At 32.1% G+C, this 23300-nt stretch overlaps 2 protein-coding genes across 4 annotated transcripts; both read right to left on the bottom strand.

The window, feature by feature from the left end:
- Nucleotides 1-91: 91 nt before the first annotated feature.
- LOC129948980 (thioester-containing protein 1 allele R1) lies at nucleotides 92-15236 on the bottom strand. The gene is made up of 17 exons (XM_056060147.1): nucleotides 14839-15236; nucleotides 6743-6920; nucleotides 6276-6503; nucleotides 5962-6212; nucleotides 5373-5892; nucleotides 5213-5307; nucleotides 5033-5144; nucleotides 3438-3708; nucleotides 3242-3379; nucleotides 2951-3179; nucleotides 2580-2887; nucleotides 2101-2519; nucleotides 1683-2030; nucleotides 916-1625; nucleotides 733-856; nucleotides 517-670; nucleotides 92-459 (listed from the first exon to the last, which is right to left on the bottom strand). Exons 1-17 carry the CDS (start codon nucleotides 14910-14912, stop codon nucleotides 230-232), a joined length of 4389 nt encoding a protein of 1462 aa, XP_055916122.1. The 5' UTR covers nucleotides 14913-15236; the 3' UTR covers nucleotides 92-229.
- Nucleotides 15237-17130: 1894 nt separating this feature from the next.
- Nucleotides 17131-22819, bottom strand: LOC129952661 (CD109 antigen-like). 3 transcript variants are annotated; one of them, XM_056065406.1, is made up of 12 exons: nucleotides 22653-22819; nucleotides 20412-20829; nucleotides 20103-20353; nucleotides 19425-19818; nucleotides 19054-19349; nucleotides 18877-18988; nucleotides 18665-18814; nucleotides 18308-18587; nucleotides 18168-18243; nucleotides 17712-17890; nucleotides 17469-17650; nucleotides 17131-17401 (listed from the first exon to the last, which is right to left on the bottom strand). In XM_056065406.1, exons 1-11 carry the CDS (start codon nucleotides 22730-22732, stop codon nucleotides 17469-17471), a joined length of 2418 nt encoding a protein of 805 aa, XP_055921381.1. In that variant the 5' UTR covers nucleotides 22733-22819; the 3' UTR covers nucleotides 17131-17401. The 3 variants fall into 3 exon arrangements, with proteins under 3 accessions (XP_055921381.1, XP_055921382.1, XP_055921383.1); XM_056065407.1 differs by having other exon boundaries at nucleotides 17131-17650; nucleotides 19443-19818; nucleotides 22653-22817; XM_056065408.1 differs by having other exon boundaries at nucleotides 17131-17650; nucleotides 22731-22777.
- Nucleotides 22820-23300: the final 481 nt, after the last annotated feature.

Raw genomic sequence — 23300 nt, 5'->3', positions numbered from 1 at the left:
TTAGTAAATTAATTATTATAATTATTAAATTGAACATACAAAAAAAAAAATACACAATACATTTTTAAACAAATAAAAACAAAATATAGTATCACGATTACAGTTATAATTATTATTGGTTAAAGCTTGTTGATGTTTTGTTGATGTGTTTTTCGTTGGTTTTTAGTTTTAAACAAAATAGAATGAAGGTTTGTTAATTATTTATAAAATTAGAATAGATAATTTGAATCTACAGTAGAATCCTTGAGAGGATTAAAGCGATCACAATACTGTACAAAGATTGAGGCAGCCACTGTTGGGCGCCATTTGATCCGTCTTTCTTGCTGGCGTCGTCAGCGTCATCTAGGCGACGGGATTGCCTTTGCTCGGCTTTCTCACAGAAATTATCGCAATTGCTGCCATCGCATATGTCACAGAGGGTTGACTTTGGCGCTCGGTAGAACATTCGAGCCTTTCGAGCTGAAATGGATACTTAAAATATTACAGGCTCAAAGATAGTCTGGTTCCTCCTCTTACCATTGTCATAGTAATCATAAATCACAACAGGAGCTGGTAAATGCTTCGTGACTTTGTAAGTCTTGTAAGCGTCCAGAGTTGGACAAATTTCCCTGTGGTCCAAATAGTCAAAGTACACAATCACAACCGTGTCCCGGTTTTTAGTTTCAACTTTCTAGAAATGGGAAGAGATTTGTAAGCTTTTTTGCTTCCCAGATTTAAGCTTTCCATACGAACCTTTATCCTTTCATTAGCTTCTAGTGAAGGCAAAGTATCTAAATCGACTGTGAATCCACTTGGAAGACTCACTTCCATTACTGCCATATTTGATCGTTCAGCGCCTCCTTCAACGGGTATGAAACTACAAGAGAATTTTTAAGGATTTGCCTTTGTCAAGACCTCTTCAAACCAACCACATACCTTGTACAAATAGACAGATGCAGATAATCCGCATGTGATATTCGATTAACTTGTGGATCTAGAATAAACCTTGGCCATGCTCCAGTGACGTTTGTGTTGTATCTATATGAGACTTGGGCCAGTGCTGCTCCACGACCTGTCGCCGAGATGGTTAAGTTCCTGACAGTTGCTGGAAGTTGATAGGATTGGAGGACAATTGCATTCTCTGCATTCACATTTAACATTGTCTCAGCTCCTTGACCGTAGTTGAAAACCACCTGAACATTTGTTCCTTGATTCGATGTTCTCTCTGAGAATTTGATCAGAGTCTCGAGACCAACAACGGTGTCTATGGATGAGGCAAATCCTCCAAACATATTCCTTTGATCGACCAACCATTTGAGAATTGGCAAAGCATCGGCAATGAGGTTACTCTCGAGCAGAGCCATCGCCGCATAGGAAGTGATCTCAATGTTGACGGATCGTGTTCGATTGTACCATGGGGATTTCTTGTCACCCTCGGGAGTTGTCTTATTCCACCATTTCTTGCCGTCTTCAACATTCGACATGCTATCAAGAAGCTGAATAAATGCACCCTTTGCTCCATGTTTGGCTATGGCGAGGACATAGGCTCCAATTGCCAGTGAATGAGCATCCTTAGTGGAATCTAGACCACGGGCTATGTAATCCAAACCACGAGCAATGTGATTCTTATACTCAGGATAGGATTCCTATGGAAATGAGAATATTAGAATTTAAGAGGAAGATAGTTTGTTTGTAAGCCATACCGAATTCTCCATAAAAGCCAACACTGTGAATGCTGTCAGACTGACATTCTCATCGTCCAGCTTTTCAAAAACATCACCCAACTCGTTGAAACTTCCATCCTCCCTTTGGATTCTTGACAAATACTCCAGAGCACCCTTGATGACAGATTCATCAATTTGTGTATAGACACTAGCTTGTCGGAATGATTTGGCCACATAGGCGGTCAGCCAAGTGCTACCGTCTTTCTCCTTCACTCCAAAAGAACTAAAAGCTCCATTTTTATGGCGATAGTAGAGTTCTCGTTGGTAGCCGACTTCTAAGAATTTTTTAGCCTTATTCTCGATTGCTGGCGAGAGTTTACGAATTCTCTGTGAGAACATAAAAGGAAAGAATTTCAGTAAGAGCCTTGAGAAGGATTCTCTTTGATGAGATACAAACCTGTAAATACCTTAGGACCATGATGTTGGGAACAAAGTTAACCATAGTTTGTTCACCACAACCAACTGGCAGTTGGATAAGATTCTCGACATTTTTGATAGCACTTCCAACAAGATCACCAACAACAGATACTTCGATCATAGCTGATTCAGGGATTGCATTTTTAGGAATGTCGATGGTTATGTTCTCCATTATTTGAGGTTTGGCAGTTAAATCTAAAAGGAAGCCACGATTGATGCGCTCCATGGCTCCAGCTGGTTCGACTAGGAGTGATTTCTCCACTGTGTCTCCAGCTAGTTGGGCATTTGCCACGGCCTTGATAGTCACATGTCCGACTTTCTTTGGTCGAATTAGGAAGGACAATGATTGATCCGATCGGGCTGGGACTTTGATGACTCTGCGATTGTAGAGCTCGATTTCTAGAGAGAATCGAACACTTAAGAAGGAATACTACCTTTTTAAAGAAAGACACAACTTACTGGGAGCAGGTTCTACTTTGTTCTCCAAGTGTGGGAAATCAAATTCCTGAGCTGTATTGTAGAGAGTCACTTCAACATCCAGATTCCTGTCCATGTTATTGAAGACAGTGAAGGGAACTGCAAGAACTTCACCCTTTCTCACGGAATATGGCAGATCTGTGGAGATGTAAAAGTCTCTAAACGACTGAAGGTTGCTCATGGGGTTTGATAGCCCCAGACCGGTAACTGGGTCCAGAGAGAATCCAGTCAGAACCCATGAACGCATTTGGCTAGGAAGTCGTTTGTGAATTGTTGTTCGACCTTCATTTCTTAAATATGGAAAGGACAAGTAAGACAGGAAGATCTCTATAACAAAGACTACCTCTGCTTACCCTGATGAAATATTCATGAAAATCCAAGTATCAGCTACGTCTTGCATGACATGAACCCTTGGTCGACTCCAGAAGGGTTTTGGGATTCTGCTAAAGGCATACGGTCCAGCCAATGGAGGTCTAGTATTGACTTCGAATTTATGTGCTGGACCAATATCAGTCTTTTTAACGTTAGATTCCTTGTCATCATCGTTCATGGTGACCGAAGGGGAGGTTGTTGTTTGAGGATCTATAAAAGAAAAACTCTGTATAAATAAAGTTTGAAAGCTTTTTAGACAATCTAGATCTTACCGTATCCAACAACATATTGTGTATTTGTCATGGTAATGACTCCTGATTGCCTTCCAGGTGTTCCAATCGGTGATTTTGTATCAGCCAAGTTATATTTATCCAATGCTGACATAACTCCTCCACTGCTTAAGTCGTTACCTTTGGAGAGAGAGAAACTTAAGAATTGTTGATGGAAGATGTCTTGAAAGGTCTTTACCCATTCGAATGTTAAGAGCATTTTGATCAACAGCCATCAAACCAATGTAGGAATGAGGTTTTGTGGTTATGGTGATGTCGATGTCTTGTCCTGGTGGTGCACGAACAGGTGCTTCGATTTTTACAAAATTCACCAAATCCTGACCGAATTCAATGACTTGCTCATCGTATATCAATTCACTATCTACAACCATGTAGACTAGGAGTTTGGCTTTGGGAACCATGGGAAATGTTGCAAGGAATTTAAATGCATGGAATTTGGTATTGGGGACCTGAGAATAGATACAAGAAAATGTTTGAAAAAGACGAACAAAAAAATAAAATTTTATCAAAACTTTCATATCTTTCTTGAAAATGATTTTGGCTAAAAGGGGATACAAATAGGTTTTGACAAAAAATTGTAAAACAATTTTTTGACTACGATTCAAAAATGTATTATTCCTCATTATGACACCCTCAATATTTTACATTATGGAAGTTAATGATGTTTTAATGCAGCTTTTTGAGACATTCATATTAAAAGCAAGCTTCCCTAAAACTTTAAAAAAATTGTATTTCACAAGCTTAACTAAACTCCACTGTAAAAATCAAAAACTTTGTTTCTATTCCTAAAATCAGAATAAAATTAGTAAACGATTTTGTTCGTTGACTAATCTTAATCTTAATCTTAATCTTAAAAGAAACTTCAAGACTGTTTCGAACCTTTATATCTTTCTGATTACATTTCTATTTTTGTGAATCAAAATAAGTTTTCGGAAATCTATACATACATAAGTTGGCGCAATAGTTCGTACAGAGCCAGGTCCTAGTGATTTACAACTCTCAATCATTCCTTTCTGCGAGTAATGTTATCAGGAATGGAGGGGACCTTCAGTTTATATGCCGAATTCAACTTTAGGTTGCTCGGGCAAGGACTGAACCCAAGAACACTGTAATGACAGTTCTACCCCCTAACTATCACGCCACTGGTACTTCGTTTTATAGAAGTATTATGGAAAGTTTATCAAAACTGTAATTTATTGATATCTTTTATAAATTTGCTACTTCAAAAAAGTTAATGATTGTTTAAGAACGTCTTTTGATAAAAACGAAAGTCATCCACATCAGTGTCTTGGAATTCCGGTCGTAAAAATCATGAATCTTAGTTTGCTAGAGTAATCCTTTAACCGTAACAGTCTTTTTTTCGAAGTACAGGCCAATCACACTGACAGCCCAAAAACAACACCAAAAAGTGACAACTTGGGAATGAAAATATATTACGTTGGATTAAAAGCCGGATCATTTTGATAGATTTCAAAACACAATTAGCAAAGACACGACATTGCGACATTGCTTAAACTTGATCATTAACTGAACTTTAAATGACTAAAAACCTAGTCGGGGTTTTTGTCAATACTACTTCGGATACATTAGTAATAGTTGTATTTTTCTTACAACTACATTTTTTCTATCAGTTTACCAAATAGTGGACTTTTAAAAATAATTTTTTTTATTAGAAATCCCTTTAGAAACGTTATCACCGTTGTAACATCTGAGGACATTTATTTATTAAGTCATTTATAAATTATATAATGCATTTTACAATCGTCCACTTACATCAACTGAACGCGACATCAGTATATCGCCCCTTCCAACAATTTGGTATACAAAATACTGCATTGGTTGATTGGTTTTCACGACCACATTGACTTCTTGATTAACCATTGGCCTAGAATTAAAAAAATACCATTTCCCTTAGAAAACTTCATGATAAAAACAAAACAAACAATAACTTACCGATCAGTTATAATTTGAGCTAAAATGAAGTTTTTGCTATTCAAGTATTTCCTTGGTATTTTTCCAGCATCAATAGAAACATCCATATAATTCACCTTTAAATTAGACCAATTTTTTATTTGAATTTCTGATCAAATTTCAACGCCCTTTTAAGACTTACGATAACTGAATGGTAAGCATCTTTATCCTCCTCAGGAACTGTGAATTTCAACTTGACAACTCCATTTCCATCCAGAGTATAACCTGTCTTATTGTACATTTCACTTCCGCCATATGAATTCGTCAAAAATGCTGAAATATCAGTACTGAAATCCTTCAACGGACTTCCATCGTTTCGTACAATCTTCACAATCACCTCGAACGCCACACCAGGAATGTAATACTTTGGAATTCGGATTGTTTCGATACTATATCGATCTCGGAACAAATTAACAACTGTTGTTGTATTTTGTTTAGCCCCTGAAGTCTCCTCTTCCACCACTGCTTCCAAGAGAATATCACGTTCAAAGTCTTCTTTGAATTTCAACTCTTCTTTGATGTCAAATTCAACATAAGCTTTTCCATCGATTGGAACTACTTTGCGTGTGATTAAATCGAACACAAATGGTTGAAGTGATCCGAAGAATTTCGGATACACTGAGATTGTTGCTTCACCTTTTATGGGTTTTCCAAAGGCGTATCTATAAAAAGTGGGAATCAAAACAAGTTGAGTTAGTAGTATTCAATCTTGTCGTCGGAATGAAACTAACCTTGAACGCACTGTAGCGGTGATTTTGCCATCTTTGTAGATTGCATGCTTGGCAGTATCGATAGCAACTTCGAATTTGGGCAAAATGTATTCGGCTATTTCGAAAGTTTGCTTATAATGATCTCCATGCACTTCGACATTTATTGACCATTCGCCCAAAACTGGAAATGTGGATAGTTGAAGTTCATCGGTGAACACAGAACTGGTGAAACGGACATTTTTTGAAGTTCTTATAAGGTTTTCACTTGCACCCTAATTTTAAAAAAATGTGTTATGAGTTAAATAAGTTTACGCTAAGATATGAGAAAGACTTACTCTTATTTCAAGATTAACTGTTCCATAATTTCTAGCTGGCTTTAGATTTGAGTCCAGAAGCAAAACTCTAAAATGAACAACATCGCCAGGCTTGTAGATGGCCTTATCGGTCTGAATTAGTACTGTAAATTGTCGGGATTCAAAGATCAGCTTGGTTTCATTGGTAAAAGTGATGCCAACAAGGCCCTCAACTGTCAAACTATACCGATCAGGCTTGAGATCTGGAATCTAGAAAAAGAATTCAAATGAGGATTATTAAAGTTTCGTTAAGTTTTTATTTAGAGTTTAGCTTGAAATAAGAAGGTTTGGACGAGCTAACATACATTTTATTAAACATTTATTTATGCACAGAAAATCTTTGAATTTAAAAAAAAATGTGTTGATTGACTCTTTAAATGGTGTTTTTGCATTTAAAGAAACCTAACGAAGAATAATTTGGAAAAGAACTCTTCACCGTGTGAACTTACCTCAAAGTGAACTAACTCTGATGAATATGGTCGCACTTCAACAGTTTTGAAGTCTGTAAATTTAGAGCTGAGGATACCAACTTTAATGGTAGCTGGTTCGTTGCTTTTGTGGATTGTAACAGCAACATGGTATTGTGAATTTGGACGGATAGTATTTGGAGCAATTATTGAGTAGTATCTGCAGGACAAAAATTAATATCAAAAATCTATGTTGACATTTTTAAACACATTTTTCTGTAAATAGATCTCAATTAAATAATGCAAGATTTAAAATAAAACAGTGTACGGTAACGGATTTAGCGCCAGTCGTACATTCAGGCGTATGCGTACTTTTAATGATTATTATTTAAATTTTAGATTTGCGTATAAAATTTTGTGTAGTAAAAACGGGTTTTGGAAAATAATAACAATAAATAAATAATTATAAGTCTACAATAAATGTGACTTCTGTGATGACGTTTCATCTGGTGGTGATAATATCTTTGGACATTTATTAAACTTGTTGAACATCTGATTAAGAATTTTGTTTTAAATTTTTTGTTTTATTTAAAAATTAACATAATGAATTATTATTTGCAATAAACGAGTGTGTGAATGAGATTTGGTTCAATAATTAGTCCTTGGATCATTGCCAATATATTTGTTGTTGTTTTGTATACAAGTTTTAAGTATTGATTTTATTTGATTGCAGCACATTATCATCCAAAAGTTCGTCTTATACTGGTTTCTTGTTCTCTGAAGAAAAAGCAATCAAAATGATTTATAGTACTAGCTCTGAATTTGCTGTCTTAAACGTTTGGAACCATGATTAATTTAAATGGTAATAACTAAGTTGTCAAAGAAAATGGGAGCAGTTTTGTGGTCAGCTTGTTTATTTTAATAGAATCACTTATCAGATACTTGTTCTTTCTTTTAATTATATTTTAGAAAACAATTAAGAAGAGAGAGAATTAATACCTTAATAGTTTATAATTAATAAAAGAAATCCAAATCATTTGAATTGAGATCTGAATGCCGTTTAAATTGAAAGAACCTAGCCTAAAATGTTTGTTTTCAATATATTAATAATACATTTTTTAGGTCGACCTTAAATTAAACTTAGTATTAGGAGAATTACTATTTGGCGTGAACCCAAACTGTGTCCCTTTTTCACTTAAAGAGTTAGTTAATTGTTAATTTTGGTTAAAAAGTTTCAATTTTCGAAATCAGAATCTTCATTTCGAATCCAACTTTAAGATCACACCTGTTTTTTGATGATTTAATCCTAAAAATATTATTTTCTTTTTAAGATATGAAGAGAAGTTTCGCAAGAGCAAGTTAAAAGTCTTTCATTTATGGGTTCAAGTTGGTAGCTCTGGCAATTAAAAGCTGTTAAACTTTAAAGTCATTTAAAGTGTCATAAAAGTAATTGGGCAGGTTCAGACAACATTAGGGACTTCATTTGCAGTCAGCTGCAATCTTTGAACGTAACTTTTACCTAAGGCAACTAGCTAGTTTTTCAAATGTCATAACTTTCAAACCTGGGCCTTTACTTCACTCACCTCTTCCTCCAATTCAATGAACAAAAACTATTAAAAACATAATTGCCTACAATAAACACTCCTCAAACAAGTATATCACCATTTGCATTTTGTGCTGTAAAGAAATATTACTTATTTCTTTTCCAATTTGACAGGGAACACAAGATGTTAAATGGAATTGTACAGAAAATTAATAAATCATAGAGTAATAAAATTCAGCTTTCAGTTGAATGAACAAAACATGATAAATTGTCATTTTGACATAAGTTGACTTGTCTTAATAATTCGGGAAATTTTTCTTGACTAACTTTCCAGACACTTTGACACAATTTAGGTTGTTTTAATATCTCCTTTAGTTTCGATAAATCTAGAAATGAATTCTGTCATGGTTTTCAAATACAAGTTTTATAAATACGAAATTTGATTTAAATTTTTAACATTATTTTTATATTTTTTTCCCATATATTTTAAAACTTAAAATAAATAAATTTGTCTTCCAAATCGTTGTGCTTTCTTCTGTTAACAACTGTCTAAACATAAATGGTTCAGCCTTAAAATGTTTGTAATACAGGTTATAGAGTTTGGAGTCGCATCTGAATTTAGATAATTAGAATTCATTTGAAAATTGCAATTTGATTGCCTAACACAAAACCTGCTCGACTTATTAAAAATGAATATCACTCAAGTCAAGGTATTTCCAAGATACCACCCGTAATGTACAAAAAAGTGAAAAAAAATTGCACACTTAAAGGCAGAGTTTAAGCTTACTTTTTAAACTGTAAAACTAATGAACCTATGTTTTTGTTGAAATTCTTTTGTTGAATAGATTTGTTTGAATGAATAAATAACAAAAATACGTCTATAGACAATCACTACATATGAATTGATAGCTGGGCTATATTTCTTACAATGGTGACAAATTTTGGACAAGCTCTGTCCAAACTTTATTATCATAAACCGTCGATATTCTCCATTCTAGCATTTGTTTTAGAACCAATTGTAAACTTTGGGGGTTATCATGGATAAAACTTCTATCGAATTTGTCCCATTTCTGAAAAAAAGGAGAAAAATGTCAAAACCATCCTTTAGAACTTGTTTGTAACAAGAATTTCAGTTTCTAGCGGACATAAGCTCTTATTTCAATATGTTAAGCTTGAGTTTTTTAAGTTCAAGAAGTGAGACAATTTTTGCATTTTCAAATTAAGTCGTTGGGAAAAAATCCAATTAAAACTTTATTCTCGACATTCCGCAATAAAACAGAACCATTAGAAATAAGTGCCTTGAATTGAATTCTTTAAGATCCTAATGGCAACTCTGTTACTTACATATTTAACTTAACTTTTTGCACTTGCATGCGGCACAGTGAATTATATTATGTTTGCATTTGTTGTTTTTAAATAAATTATCAATAGAAAATGTGTTAAATTTCTATGCGGCCTTTATTACTCAATTTGTTTCTGTACACAATTCACGTACCTACTTTACACGTATTCGCAAAAGACACAAAATGTACTCTATAAGAAGTTTTAAGGCAAACAATAAGTCACGAAAAATGTCTCACAAAACCAAGCCCATTAATTTAAAGTTTAGTTCAATACCCAATAATTTGTCGATTGCTCATCACTTGAACATGTTCCAAGGCATTTGTGAATAATTCAGCCGTTGCATAAGATTTGGAATATTCTTTCATAAGTTTCAGCGAGAATATTTTTAATTTTTACTTTTAGTTTATCAATCAATCATTGATTGATTAATCAATGAACAAATCATCCCAAATCATCTTTTTTGTAAACAAAATAAAAATTTTTTTTTGTACAAATTAATAAAAAATTGCATGTTCCGCATTCTTAGAAATAAAACAAATCAATTCAATTTTTACTACTGTTACCAATCAATTAACATTTACCATTTCGTATGAAAGAATTTACAGTCCGACATTTGTAGTTTACTTAGTTTTAAAACTTATTCATTCATAAACAAAACTCTTTGAAATTATACGGTTTTAAGAATTTAAAAAAATAGTTCATATGAAAATATAAACCTTAGCTTAGAGAACTAACAAAAAACATTTTAGCAATTATTTATTTATGTATTAATTTATTTTAAAATTCTCATATGATTTAAATGGGAAACAAAATAAAAAATCATACAATTTGACAAGAATAATAATAATTGATTATCTGCTGTTGCTGGGTCCCCCGCAACTCTCAAAACTCAGACTATAAAATGTACATAGTATAAGTGTTTTTTTGAATAATTAATTAATCATTCTTATGTTTTGTATACATTTATGTATGAAACTATAGATAATTGTTATTATAGACAATGGTAAGTAGTTTTGTTGTCAGTTTGTTTTCCATTTGGATTGATAAATTATAAAATCAAAAACGAAGCAAAAAAACTTGTTCTTGCTTTTTATGTATCATGTATGTATTAAAATTGTAGCTATTTTGAATTTTAAAAATAGAAATGAGAATTCAGAATAGAATTACAATTGAGTTGAAACTTTGAGAATCACAAAATTTTGAGATGCAACTGGTGATCTAGTTTTGAGAATTTCTCTGTTGAAATAATGGACAATTTTACATGTTAAGAAATTTAAATTTATATAAAACACTCCAAAAAGTTTGTAATATTCAATTGTAATTTGTAATATTAATTGTAATATTAATTGTCTTTTTTTAAATGATAGGTTTATAATATAAGATGTTTGAGTATAATGAGATGCTGCCTCCACAGCAGCGGGTGCTTTGTACATACATAGGTATATACTCGTAGTGTGAACTAGGATTGTTTGATTTATTTTATTTATTATTATGGCGTCAAATCGCACATTTTAACGACTGCTTGTATTTCCTCATTTAAATAAATGAATGGTTTGTCAAATATGTAGAATGTTGCTGCTTAAACCACATTTCTGCCTTTCTAATTGAGGTATGACAAAGCTAGGAACAACAACATGCACACATGACCGCCGACTTAAGTACATAGGTATTGCATGCACAATACAGTTAAATTTAAAAGTTAGCTTAACAATCTGTCAGCTTGGCTGTCACAAAAGAAACACTCTGTTGTCGATTGCAAGTTCTTCACTTAAAAACACAATTTATTCATTAATATTACAAATCTTAAACAATAATAGTCTCAAAAATTGGTGTAGTGTCAACTTTGTTACAAATTAATAATGTTAAGCACAAACAATTATTGTCAGATTTATTTATTAACACAATTTCCCCAATTTAAATTTGTCTGAACTTACAATTCTATATAGAAATGGTTTATTCAGACAACATAAGGGACTTCATTTGCAGTCAACTGCATTCTTTGAATGTATATTTTGAATAAAGCACATAGTTAGTTTTTCAAGTGCCATAAATTTGAAACATGGAACTTTACTTTACTAACATCTTCTTTAACTCATCGTAAAAAAATTATAAAAATCTTATTCCCTACAAAACACTCCTAAAGCTAGCTTTAAGTCCATCAAGATTTGTATTTGTAAAATTGAATTGTGCAGAAAATAAATAAATCAATCATTGACAAATAAAGTTTTCAGCTTTCAGTTGAACAAAAAAAAAGATGATCTACTGAATAACTTTCCAGTTAACTTTCCAATAAAGTTGCCTTAATTGGAAGGCAATTTTTTGGCAGCTGGCCAATCAGATGCTAGAAACTTGATGTTGTGATTGATTGGTTAAAAAATAAATGTTTTGCGAAGAATCAAAATTTAATCCAGGAGCTAACCTCCTGACAGTGACATTTTAAAACTTTGAGATCAAGTCCTTCAACCGTTTGAACAGAAATGTTTGACTATTGTCAGCTTTTTGGTATAAATTGAACTGACACTATTGAATGATCTGATCGTTTATAATATTTGTAAGCTTAAATGTGGTTATTGATCTCTTCTTCCATCTCTCTACTTTACATAGCTTACTATCCAAGAAAATTTTTATAAATCACTTCCAAACAATTCCGACAAAACTGAAATTTGGTGAAGAGCTTTAATTAAACAAACTTAACATTCCTTAAAAGGTCCTCTTATTTTGGATCTCAGCAAAAAATTTTAGGGAGATGCCCAATAATCATGGTATGGCTTATTTTAAAGGTTATTAAGAGCACTAACAAAAAGACCCTGACCATTATCCCGTTATATAATGGTCAATACAATTTAGGAGTGTACACATGTCATAAACATGTCATAAACATGTTAATATATTTATTAGTCTATAGATAATTTTACTGTCTGAACGTTGTTCCCGAATTATAAAACTAAATATTTTTTTTGAAAATGGTACTATTCTGTATCTTGGTTTTTAATAGAAAATATTTTTCAGATATAACCAAATACAAACAAATTCCGAACGAAAAATAAGAATCTGTTGACAAAAATCACGTATCTGTCAACTTTTAAGAAACTAAATTTGTTTAAGTAATTTGCAAAAATATATACTTGACCCCCTTTTACCCTAATAAAATGTTTGGCCCCGGTTGATAAGAGAAATGTTTGGAGAGTGATAAGAAAGGCTAAATAAAGTTCTAATTTTTTTCAAAGTAAGGCCATTGGTGTATGAAATCTTCCTGGAAGCCTTAGCCTAAGTTTAGTATTTGGAATGAGTTATTCTCCATTCTGTCACATGTTCTCGTAACTCTATAATTTAGTAGAATTTTTAACAACGAAGTCGTATTCCTTGGGTTAACTAGGTAGTAACCTCTTTACTTCACAGATATAATTAATAATTATTATAGAACGTTTTAATTATCAACCTTCCATTTGATAAAATTTGGAACCCTAAATATTGTCAAAATGCAGGAATTGGACCATTTTTGACGCCAAATAAACAAAATATGAAAAACAATTAAGAACAAAGCATTTTATGAATTTCGTAGAAAATTTAGTTTTTTTATGGATTTCACCCCCAGTTTAAATTTAAAAACTATACAAATACACTTTTTAAGGAACTAAGATGCAAACAAAAGATTTTGTACTTTTAAAACTGAATTTTGAGGATGTGTACTTGTGTCTAAAGAGGAAAATATTCAAAAATGAGCGTGAAACTACACTATTTGTTTGGCCCAATCTTCTTTCCTCATTAAATTTGAGTCAAGCTAAAAATTAACATATCGTTTAATCTGAGTCACTTCTCAGCTTGTTTATGAAAAAATTGTAATAACAATATGGTAAATTACAACCTTTAATTTATTTCTGTACACAACACGCAACACTTGACAACTGAGAAAATTTCTATTTATTCTATTAAACAACGACTTTCCATAAATGTAAATATTATTTTTATTGAACTTTACAAATTTAGACGAATGAAACGTCAAACAACTTTAAGCATCGTTTATCACCCACGTTAACTTTAATTATTTATCGGAAATATAAATAATTACTATTCACTAATTATAAATTTTTTTAAATTTTACTCAAAACATTGCAATCCCTTTATTAATATTGAATGAAAATTATAATATATCTTTTTTTCTGTAGAAAATAATAACACAAATCAATTATTGATTCATTCAAAACCTAAGCTAGTTTGCCAATAAATAAAAATGACAATAACAATTTCTAAACCTCAACGAATCGAACGAAATACTAGTATTCAGCACAAAGATGTGGGGTTCAAAAGACTCTTAAAATGTATAACTATTTGTTTATTCACAAAAAATGACATCACATCACTCTCGCACCATCATTTAACCATAGACACGAATTTTGTCTAAGATATTGACTTGACACTCAACAATTTGTTGTTTAATTATTATTAATTTTATTATTGATCTAGTATTTTTTTTATATTATATTCATTAATATTGTGCGGGCGTTCAACCACTCGAAATAAGGCGAACTCAAATCTGGGATTGTATTTTCTGTTTTTTTTTTTTATTTTTCATTCAAGGTAAAACAAGGTGACTCTTATAGGGGTACGTAGGTAGACCGCAAAGGTTGAAGCAAGTTAAATGTATCTAGGTACCTACCAATTTTTCAACAATACACAACAAAAATCAAAAGACATTCATGAATCCGGAACATTAAGTTTTTTTTTGTTAATTTCCATCATCTATAATTTTAAACTTTGATTCATCATTTTTTGCACTCTGTCAAGACTGCACACAAAAAAAAAGAAGCTTGAGACTTTTACACTTTTTACGGAAACGAACTCGTTTTTTTAAACTTTTTTGCGAAACAATCTTTCGTGCATCATATTCCCATTCCCATTGAGAGGTGAACAAAACAACAACAAAAACAAAACACACCGAAGAAAAAATAAACTTTTGTATCTGAAACCACAAATGACTACTTTACGACTTGATTTCATAACTCTTGAAGTTGAAGCATTCATTTGCTGAATTACAACAAGAAAAAAGAAGTAGATATATCTTTGTGTCTTGAGATATCGTTGATGGTTTACAAGCGAGAAACGTAACGAAAAGTGTTGGGGTAAAAGTTAACGAGACTGAAAAATAAAAATTGATCGTTTCCAGATATTAAAGGTTTTCACATTCAAGAAACTTTATGTGGATAAATAGATAAAAAGATAGTTTCCAGGTCAAACACATTGAGATACTGACCCTTGACCGTTTCCCGGAGCGATACTGACTAGCGCAAGGCAAAACGTAAACAGCAAACCTGCTATATGATACATTGTTTTTATTTTGTTTAAACTTTTTTTTAGCGCATCGACAACAGCACTATAGAAACAGCAACAGCAACAACAAGAAAAACGACAGTGTAATAATTGTGGTTACGAACTATATACGGGACGGAATGGAGGCGGGTGTACGGCGGTGAAGGTGGCAGCTGCGGCGGCGCGGCGCGGTGGAGCGACGACTTACTTGATTCAGCTTCAATATTTCGGAATTGAATGAATCTTTTTTTTTTCAAGCCGTTGCGAATATTTTATAACTCTTTACAAGAAGATCGAATTTTAACTGCTACGGTTTCACCTGTTGTTCGTTGGCGAGTCTGAGAGTAACTGTTGAGTAAAAGATCAGGTGGGCTTAGATCTCCAGTCTCTGAGGTTTCAGGTGCGCTTTATGAGTAAGTTAAGGTTTCTTAAGCTTAACTTACCACAATTTTGTGGTAACTTTGAGGGTTTGGTGTGGTGGTTTTCAGATAGATGGTTTGGGTCTTTACTGTTTGAAAAAAATTGTTAAAAGTGTTTACAACAGTTCTAGGAGTTGTTATTGAAAATTAAAGCGACAAACAAACATATGTAAGTACATAAGTAACACAGTAAAAATGTGCAATAAACAGAAGCGGGTAGAAATACTGTTTATTAGAATCCTGTATGATCAAAATTCTGTATGATAAAGTTTATTCGTAATTTTGTATGTCTTAAATTCTATAATTCAAAAGACTGTAAACTTAGAATATTATACACAAAATGCTGATTGAACAAAATTGTTTATGTCATAAAAGTATATCTCTTAATTTATTCTTATAAATATTATTATAATAACGTAGATGTGGTGGCATCTCTTCAATTACTTGAGGATTCTCAGAACTACAAATACGGCAATATTATTTATAACATACCAATCGAGTGAAAAATGTGCTTCGTCGCTGAAGAAAATTTTGTTCGAAAAATCGTCTACCACTGTTTGTTGTTCAAGCACCCATTCTACGTAACTACGACGTTGTGAATGGTCAGCTGGCTTCAGTTGTTGTGTGCTCTGGACTTTGTATGGATGAAGGTGTAGATGCAAATGGAAAATACGCCATACGCCGTTATACAGTCCTAATTCCTGAGGACGACGAGGAATCGACACTTACACAGCGATATTTTCAGTGGTACGACCAAAACGATGATGAACAGCACAGGCCTTACAATATCTGTAACTAATCCAGTCTTTTCGAATTTCTTCACAATTTCGCTAATTGCTTGCGTAGTTGGACGATTATGTTAACCATCATCTCCTCTTAAAACACGATATGTGGCTATGGCAGAATCATCATTTTTGTAGCAGGTTTTAACAATTTGAATTTGTTGGGCGATAGTTTTAGCGATCCATTTTCGTAAATGTCAGACTTTGAATTGAAAAAAAATTGGTTTGAGAACTTAGTTTGGCAGGTGTCGAATTCCAGCCCAATACTTTTGAAGCCGCAAAATGGATAACCCGTTATAAGTGTGAGTAAATTTGTTTTGCCAAAATGGAAGTTGGACTTTTTTAGTGGGACCTTAAATACCATACACGTGGCATGATGGTTAGTGTGGTGGCCTGTCATACCAGAGATCTTGGGTTCGATACCTGCCTGTGCCATCCAACGTTTTTATTCGCGGGTATTGCCTCTTGCAGGGAATTGACAGATCCTATGAGAGTAATTCTCGTCATGAAAAGTGTTTCCTCAAATTGGGCGTTCGGAATTGACTTAAAAATGTAGGTCTACTCCATTCCTGACAACATTACTCGTCCATAGAAATGGTTGAGTGTCGTAAGTCACTAGGCCCTACATAGTTCTCAAAGGACTGTTGCACCACCTAGTTTATTTATTTATTTTAAATACCTTATGGTTTGGGTAATACTCATTAACTTTTTTGTAGTGTTCCTAACATTTTTTTTTCAAAATAAGCTCTGTACCATGAATATCGGTTAAGTATTGAGAGTTAGGAGATCTGGAAGACTTCGTCTACTATTTTTTCTTACATGTCTTTTACAAAAAACTATCTAAGCCATGGAATAAGAATTTTCTGGGATTAAACTAAAGACAATTAATTGTCTACTGCTTCATTTGAGTCCAGAACGTTCTCATCCTTAAGTAGTTGGCCTTTAACACGGGAATTGAAATAATTATTTTTTGTTTATAAATCCGTAATTCTCAAACTGTGCAAAAAACAATTTAAAACATAAAATAGCACCAAATATTTTTTCGTACACATGTATGCTTAATTTTTTTATTCTACTGAGTTTTTAACAAATTTATCTTAATTTCATATAAATTAAAAACCTTTGCTTTTAGTATTCTTAACCTTACATTAAATCCATTGACTGTTTCAATCTCAATTACAGAAGAATGTTTTTCAGTTTGGTCGGGCTTTTCTTTCAATGTATACAAGCAACCACTTAAGAAATTTTCTTTTAATCTTGGGTTTGCAAAGTTTGAAATTTGAAAATAATTTGTATTGAAAAATGTCTGTAAGTCGAAAATACAAACCAAAATAATACTGTTCTTATTTGGAACTCCATCATGCACCAATTACCTAAATATGCATTTTTTGAGATTCAGGTGCAGGATTTTTAGGATCCGCGATTCTGATATCGTTTTTTTGTATGTTCTCTTCCATAAAATCAAAATCCTCATTATTGCATTCAACTGACATATTAGTCAAATTGTCTTGGTTTGTCAAATAATTGGTAACATTATTAACTTTTAATATTCCAACTGAAATGAAAAATATTTTAAAAAATCATGACTTTTAAAAACCAGTTTTCTACTCTTACACCTTTGTCCAAAGAGATGGGTAAATCCATTGAAATGAAAGAATTTTGAAAAACTTTCAAATTTGTTGAAATCTGTGTAAAAGCCAATCCAGTTTCAGGATGAAGTGAAAATCCAGTTATTTCCCATGTAGTAATTGTGTCAGGTGTATTTTCCAAAGTAGTAAAACCTCCTTCTGGGGACCTATTACAAAGTATTCTATATACAATTTTGCCATTTTCAAAGTATGCTATCGTGAATTAAATTTCCCCAGAAACGTTGAAACATTAATTATGTACGAATTTACTGACACTGCAAAACTTTTTATTTTTAGGTATTTTTTCTCATTTCTACGTATGTGTCGAATTCGAGGTTGTAAGGGACAGAGGAGAAGTATTGTATTTTGCAATTTTCAAGGGTTTAAAAAATTCCGAGGTAAATTTTATTCACGATAGCACCCAATACAAAAACAGATTTTTACCCTTCAAAATCATTAAATAACCAACTTTCGGGATACCGTTTTTTAATGGGTTTTGTGTAAAATACTCTTGGGAAATCTTCAAATTGAAAGAGAAATATATAGAAATAAATAAGAAAAGAATTTAAAATAGCAATACATACCTCCTCCACTTCTTCCATTTTCTCGACCAGTTGGAAAAACGTTTGAAAAAGTTATGACATCTTCTGTTCTGCCATAAAACGGGATATTATAAGATCTTACGGAATTAACATTTCCTAGTTTCATATTAACATTTTCCTCATTGAAAATATAAGTTTCGTCAATGTTATCAAGACCTCTCTGATCGAGTGCCATTAAACACACATAGGAGCCTTTGTCTGTTGTAACTTTAATGCTAACGAGTGAATCGGGTTTGGTTTCATTGACACTTTCAATTTTAATCTGTAAATATTTTAGTAAATTTAAGGGTAAATTTGTTGATAAAATTCTGCAGCCTTAAAAATGATTTTAAAACTCACGGAATTTTGTGAAGCTCTTTTGATGACAACATCCTTCAACTGCCCACTAAAATGTCCATTCTTAATGTGGTGAGCATAAATTGTAATTCTTGGAACCATCAAAAACGTCACATTCAAGCGAAGGACATAAAACGTTTGGTTTCCGGGTACCTAATTGGAGGGTCCTTAGTTTAATTAAGAAATAAATAATTGAAAATAATAAGTAAACTCACAATAACTCGTTCCGATTGAATTATGTCTCCTCTTGCAAAAACTTCATATGAAAACTCTTCCAATGGTTCTGGATTTGTAATTTTTACTTCAAGCTCTTTTCCTTCTTTAGGACTTTCATTTCAAAAATAAAAAATGTATGTTTTAAAATATTTTAACTATTAGTCTGAAAGTATTACTTTTCTGTTAAAACTTCCATTGCAAATGTTTTGACTTGCTTGTACATTCTTAGTGTAGAAGATTTAATTCTTTGATATTTTGCATATAAATAACATTCTGTATAATTTTTGTTTTTCACACTGATTATGGAAAAATCTTTTCCCATTTCTTTTCTATACTCAATTCGAACTTCATCAAAATCTGCATAACTACGAATATATTTATCAATTTTTTCGTAACATCCAACTATAATTTCAATCGTAGTTTTAATATCCTGAATTTCATTGTTCTGAAAATCTTTCACACTAACTTTTACCTGAAAACACAAAACAAAAAATTATGTAAATTTTATTTTGTGGGAGTAAGCATCTTAAATTGCTTTAAGACCGACTTTTAATTTTGAATACACCTTAATATTAAAGACGTTTTCATCAGAATCAAATTCACTTGGAGCTTCGAAATTAATTTTAAAAGGCTGACTGTTTACTTCAATTTCTGTAGTCGTCCATGACTCTTCTCCACTTAATGCATCGATAACATAAGCCTCTATATGAAATTCGTAAGGTGTAATTGGTGGTGAAAAAGGTGCTAGAGGTTCACTAATGTCTTCATTTTCTTTTTCTAGCTGAAGATCATTCCTTAAATTAATAAAAATTGTTGATTTTCCATTGATTTTGGATTCTCGCGATATTGATGGAGGGGGTGGTACCCATTTATGCCATGGAAGATCGGTGTTACTTAAGTTAATTGATAAATTTCCTTTGACGGGTTCTCCGGAGAAATAGCTAGAGACAATTAATTTTTGAATCAATAACGTATATACACTTGTAATTTACAAAAGGAATTGAATATATATGATAGAATTTTCCACTGAATTTGTTCCTCCTTCAATAGTTGAAAATAATATTTCCGTTACCCAAAAGAATTTATTGATAGATATCCGCAAAGTAGACTTTGACGCTATTTTTTCAGAATTTGTCTTTAACAAAAATTCAGAAGGAAATTTATTCACGATAGCCCTCATTACGTATGGCAAATGTTTTAAAAAGAAAACCGATCTAACACTTACCTGGCGCTTACTTCCAACTCAATCTGATCATCATAAATAGACACAATTTTCTTTGTTCTGATGTAAACATTAAATTTCGGAACTTCGTATTTTTCAATTTCAAAGGTTTTCTGTTGAAAAATCTCCTTCGAAGTGACTCTTATTTTCCATTGACCCAAAACAGCATGTTTGGAAATCAAAAATTTACTTTTAAAAACACCCTTTTCGAGTTTCACGTCAAAAAAAGTCTTAACGAGATTATGTTTTCCATCCTGTTAAAAATAGAAAATAAATTAAAAACCTCAAAACCTTCATTTAATTCAAACTCACATAAATATTTATAATTATGTTTTGATTCAATTTTGCTGGTATTGTCAATTGATCAATACAAATTATACGAAATTGTACCCATTCACCAGGTTTGTATTTAAACTTGTTGATTTGAATAAATGTCCAAAATGGCTCGTTTTCGAAGTATATTAAAGCTGTATCTTTGGTTAGCTCACCACAATATCCTAAGACTTCCAAGTTAACAAGTATGCTGTCGACGGAAGGCGCACGTAGTTCAACCAATTTAGTTGTTTTCGGTTCAATGTAAATGCTTTCATATTCATAGAGATTTTTGTTATTGAAGAAATTTATAAAACTTATGTTAAAACAACAGGGTGAGTGATAGTCGTTTAGTGATAAGGAAAGATGAAATAAGGACTCCGGTTTGATTGTCCCTGGTGCCACAATGGTGTATAACCTTTAAATAAAGGTAAAATTATCTATAAACAGGGGTTTTCAGTAAGAGGTTTTATTTTAAAGAAACAAGCAACCAAATTCACTTAAAACCAAATTCACTTAAAACACATTAAGAATTTAGGGGGTATTCAACAATTATTTTTGGATTTCTGAGCTGTAAGTGCATCAATTCTGCTAATAGCCTCCGTGGAAAAATAGATCTCAACACAGAAGATTATCTTACGATGAAAATTCGAATTATTTCAATGCACTAAAAAGTGCATTTTTAATTTGCGAAGAAACGTAGCTGAACTTTAAAAAAAGACATGATGTCGTTGTTATGAGGCTGACTCCAAAATGATAAGCATTTTTGAAGTAAATTTCAACGGTTTTAATGTATTTTTGAGAGTGTATTGTTTGATTTTTAGTACGTTTTACTTGTCAAGTGTTGGATTTCAGAACAAAACTTTTTATTGGCAAACAATTTGTTTTATAATGTCTAAAAGCTTTTCAAGGAAAAACACAACTAATTTATTAATATAAATAAAACTAAAATGTTTTTTCAAAGTTAACTAACAATAAATTTATTGCTTTCACATAAAATATCGGTATCAATTTGATTCTGATATAATTTGCTTTAAATTGATGCCAAGTGTTGATCATGAGCGATGACTATACGATAAGTTGGTATTACCCACCCGGGGTATCTTAAACAAAAAAAAAAACTTAAGAAAAGAATGAATATAAAACGAAGAATTATTTGCTAAAAATCAAGAAATGGGGGTTTTCAATAAGAGGTTTAATTTGTATAGTAAGAAAAAGAGTATTTTTAAAGAGAAAACAAGATATGCGTATTAAATTGTAAACAGAAATATGAGATTAACAATTGAAAAAGATGTCAGCAAAATGGCCGCTAGAGTTGCAGCACCTTCCTGAATTTCATCTTAAGTCGATTGTGGGGCATTAGCATAGACTTGATCTTTTTGAGGGCCCAAGGAAGAAAGTAAAATGGTGTAAAATAACTAAATTTCAGTGGCCAACTTGGATCACTTCTTCGAGAATAACAAGGTCAGGAAACTTTTATACCGTGAAAATTACGAATTGTGTCAACAAAATATTCACCTTTTAACAATTTTAAAATGTTATTGAAGATTGTTGCGGGCGCAACAGTGCGTTAAAAACTATCGCCTACAATTCCTGTGTTCAAGTAATGTTGCCGGGAATCGAAGGGACCTACAGTCTTAAGTCGAACCCGAACGCTTATTTTAAGAAACCTCTTTTCATTACAGGAATTACTCTTAGATGATTTATCAATTCCTCACAGTATCCGTCAAAAAAAAACTTAGATGGCAAAGGCAGGGATTGACACCAATTCATCTGGCATGACTGTCCAACTTACCATTACGTTACGGGTACTACGTTCTATATTCAATATAATAGTAGTTTAAACTTGTCAAACTTTTAATGATTACAGCTTCATAACTGACACCTGTCTAAATAGCAGAAAATTCAAAATAAATCCTTTTGTTAGAAGACCCTTTATCATCAGTAAGATAAGTGTGTTTTTATTTACTATTTAAACCTCACTCAGTTTTACTCTTACTACACATTTACGATACATTTTATTGTTCTTGTTTAGTTGATAATTTGATCTTTTGTATTGTTTTGTTTTAAAATAATTTATAATTTATTTTAACAACTATAAAAACTAAAAATAGTCTCACAAAATAAATTTTATAATCTATTAAACAATCTGATTACAATGTTCAATATATTCAACTTTCAATAAACCGGTTGCTTATGTATACTATAAAATTTGTTTGTGGGTGGATATCTTATAAATACCCTTTTTCCATTGATAACACAAAATGAGAGGAACAAATTATTATGAATGAAATCAAAAATTTATTCAGCATTACTGACATATTTTTTGATTTGCAAAAGATTTAAGTTCAACTTATTTCGCGAACACTTAAACTAAGACTGAAGCTTGGTAAATAACTTGTTAGACTTGAACTTGAAATATAATCTTGGAAGCACACAGCATTTAATACTTGTCTGGTCTTGTTACTGAATTACGGTGAATTTTCAGCGAGAAACGATAATAAAGGGTGGGTAAAATACAAGTTCCTTTTTTAAAATGCAATAAAATTAACAAAATTAATGACTCTATTAGGGAGAGAAAAAGGTCCCATTAATCGTGGAATAACTAGTTGTTCAATTGACAAATCTGTGGATACATTGGCTTCTATTTTGTTCGTTAACTTAGACAACAAGATTGAAATGCAGCTCTTTAAAAATATAATTTTTCATTTAAAAACACTTCTCATTTAATTCTGGCAAGGTATGATTACTGGGGCATGTTTTGACGAAAGAAGAAACTTGATGGTAAGACAAATAATTGACAAGGAACCTTTTACTCAAAAAAATAAATGGAATTCTACAGAAAGTAAATATACATCAGATTAATAAATTTCATCTTTCAGTTGAATA

The sequence above is a fragment of the Eupeodes corollae genome, chromosome 3 (assembly GCF_945859685.1).
Source record: "Eupeodes corollae chromosome 3, idEupCoro1.1, whole genome shotgun sequence".
Taxonomy (NCBI): domain Eukaryota; kingdom Metazoa; phylum Arthropoda; class Insecta; order Diptera; family Syrphidae; genus Eupeodes; species Eupeodes corollae.
Note: the sequence above shows the minus strand (reverse complement) of the source record. Positions and strands in the feature narration are given on the sequence as shown.

What these genes read in the sequence shown, in the direction of transcription:
- LOC129948980 (XM_056060147.1), bottom strand. Translation starts at nt 14,912, where the DNA reads ATGTATCATATAGCAGGTTTGCTGTTTACGTTTTGCCTTGCGCTAGTC. An exon ending in GCTCAAATTATAACTGATCG is followed by an intron (nt 5,145 to 5,212) that starts GTAAGTTATTGT and finishes TTTTAATTCTAG; the next exon opens with GCCAATGGTTAATCAAGAAG. An exon ending in TGGCTTTTATGGAGAATTCG is followed by an intron (nt 1,626 to 1,682) that starts GTATGGCTTACA and finishes TCATTTCCATAG; the next exon opens with GAATCCTATCCTGAGTATAA.
- LOC129952661 (XM_056065406.1), bottom strand. Translation starts at nt 22,732, where the DNA reads ATGTCAGTAATGCTGAATAAATTTTTGATTTCATTCATAATAATTTGT. An exon ending in ATGGAAGTTTTAACAGAAAA is followed by an intron (nt 18,989 to 19,053) that starts GTAATACTTTCA and finishes TTGAAATGAAAG; the next exon opens with TCCTAAAGAAGGAAAAGAGC. An exon ending in AAAGAGCTTCACAAAATTCC is followed by an intron (nt 18,588 to 18,664) that starts GTGAGTTTTAAA and finishes AAATATTTACAG; the next exon opens with ATTAAAATTGAAAGTGTCAA.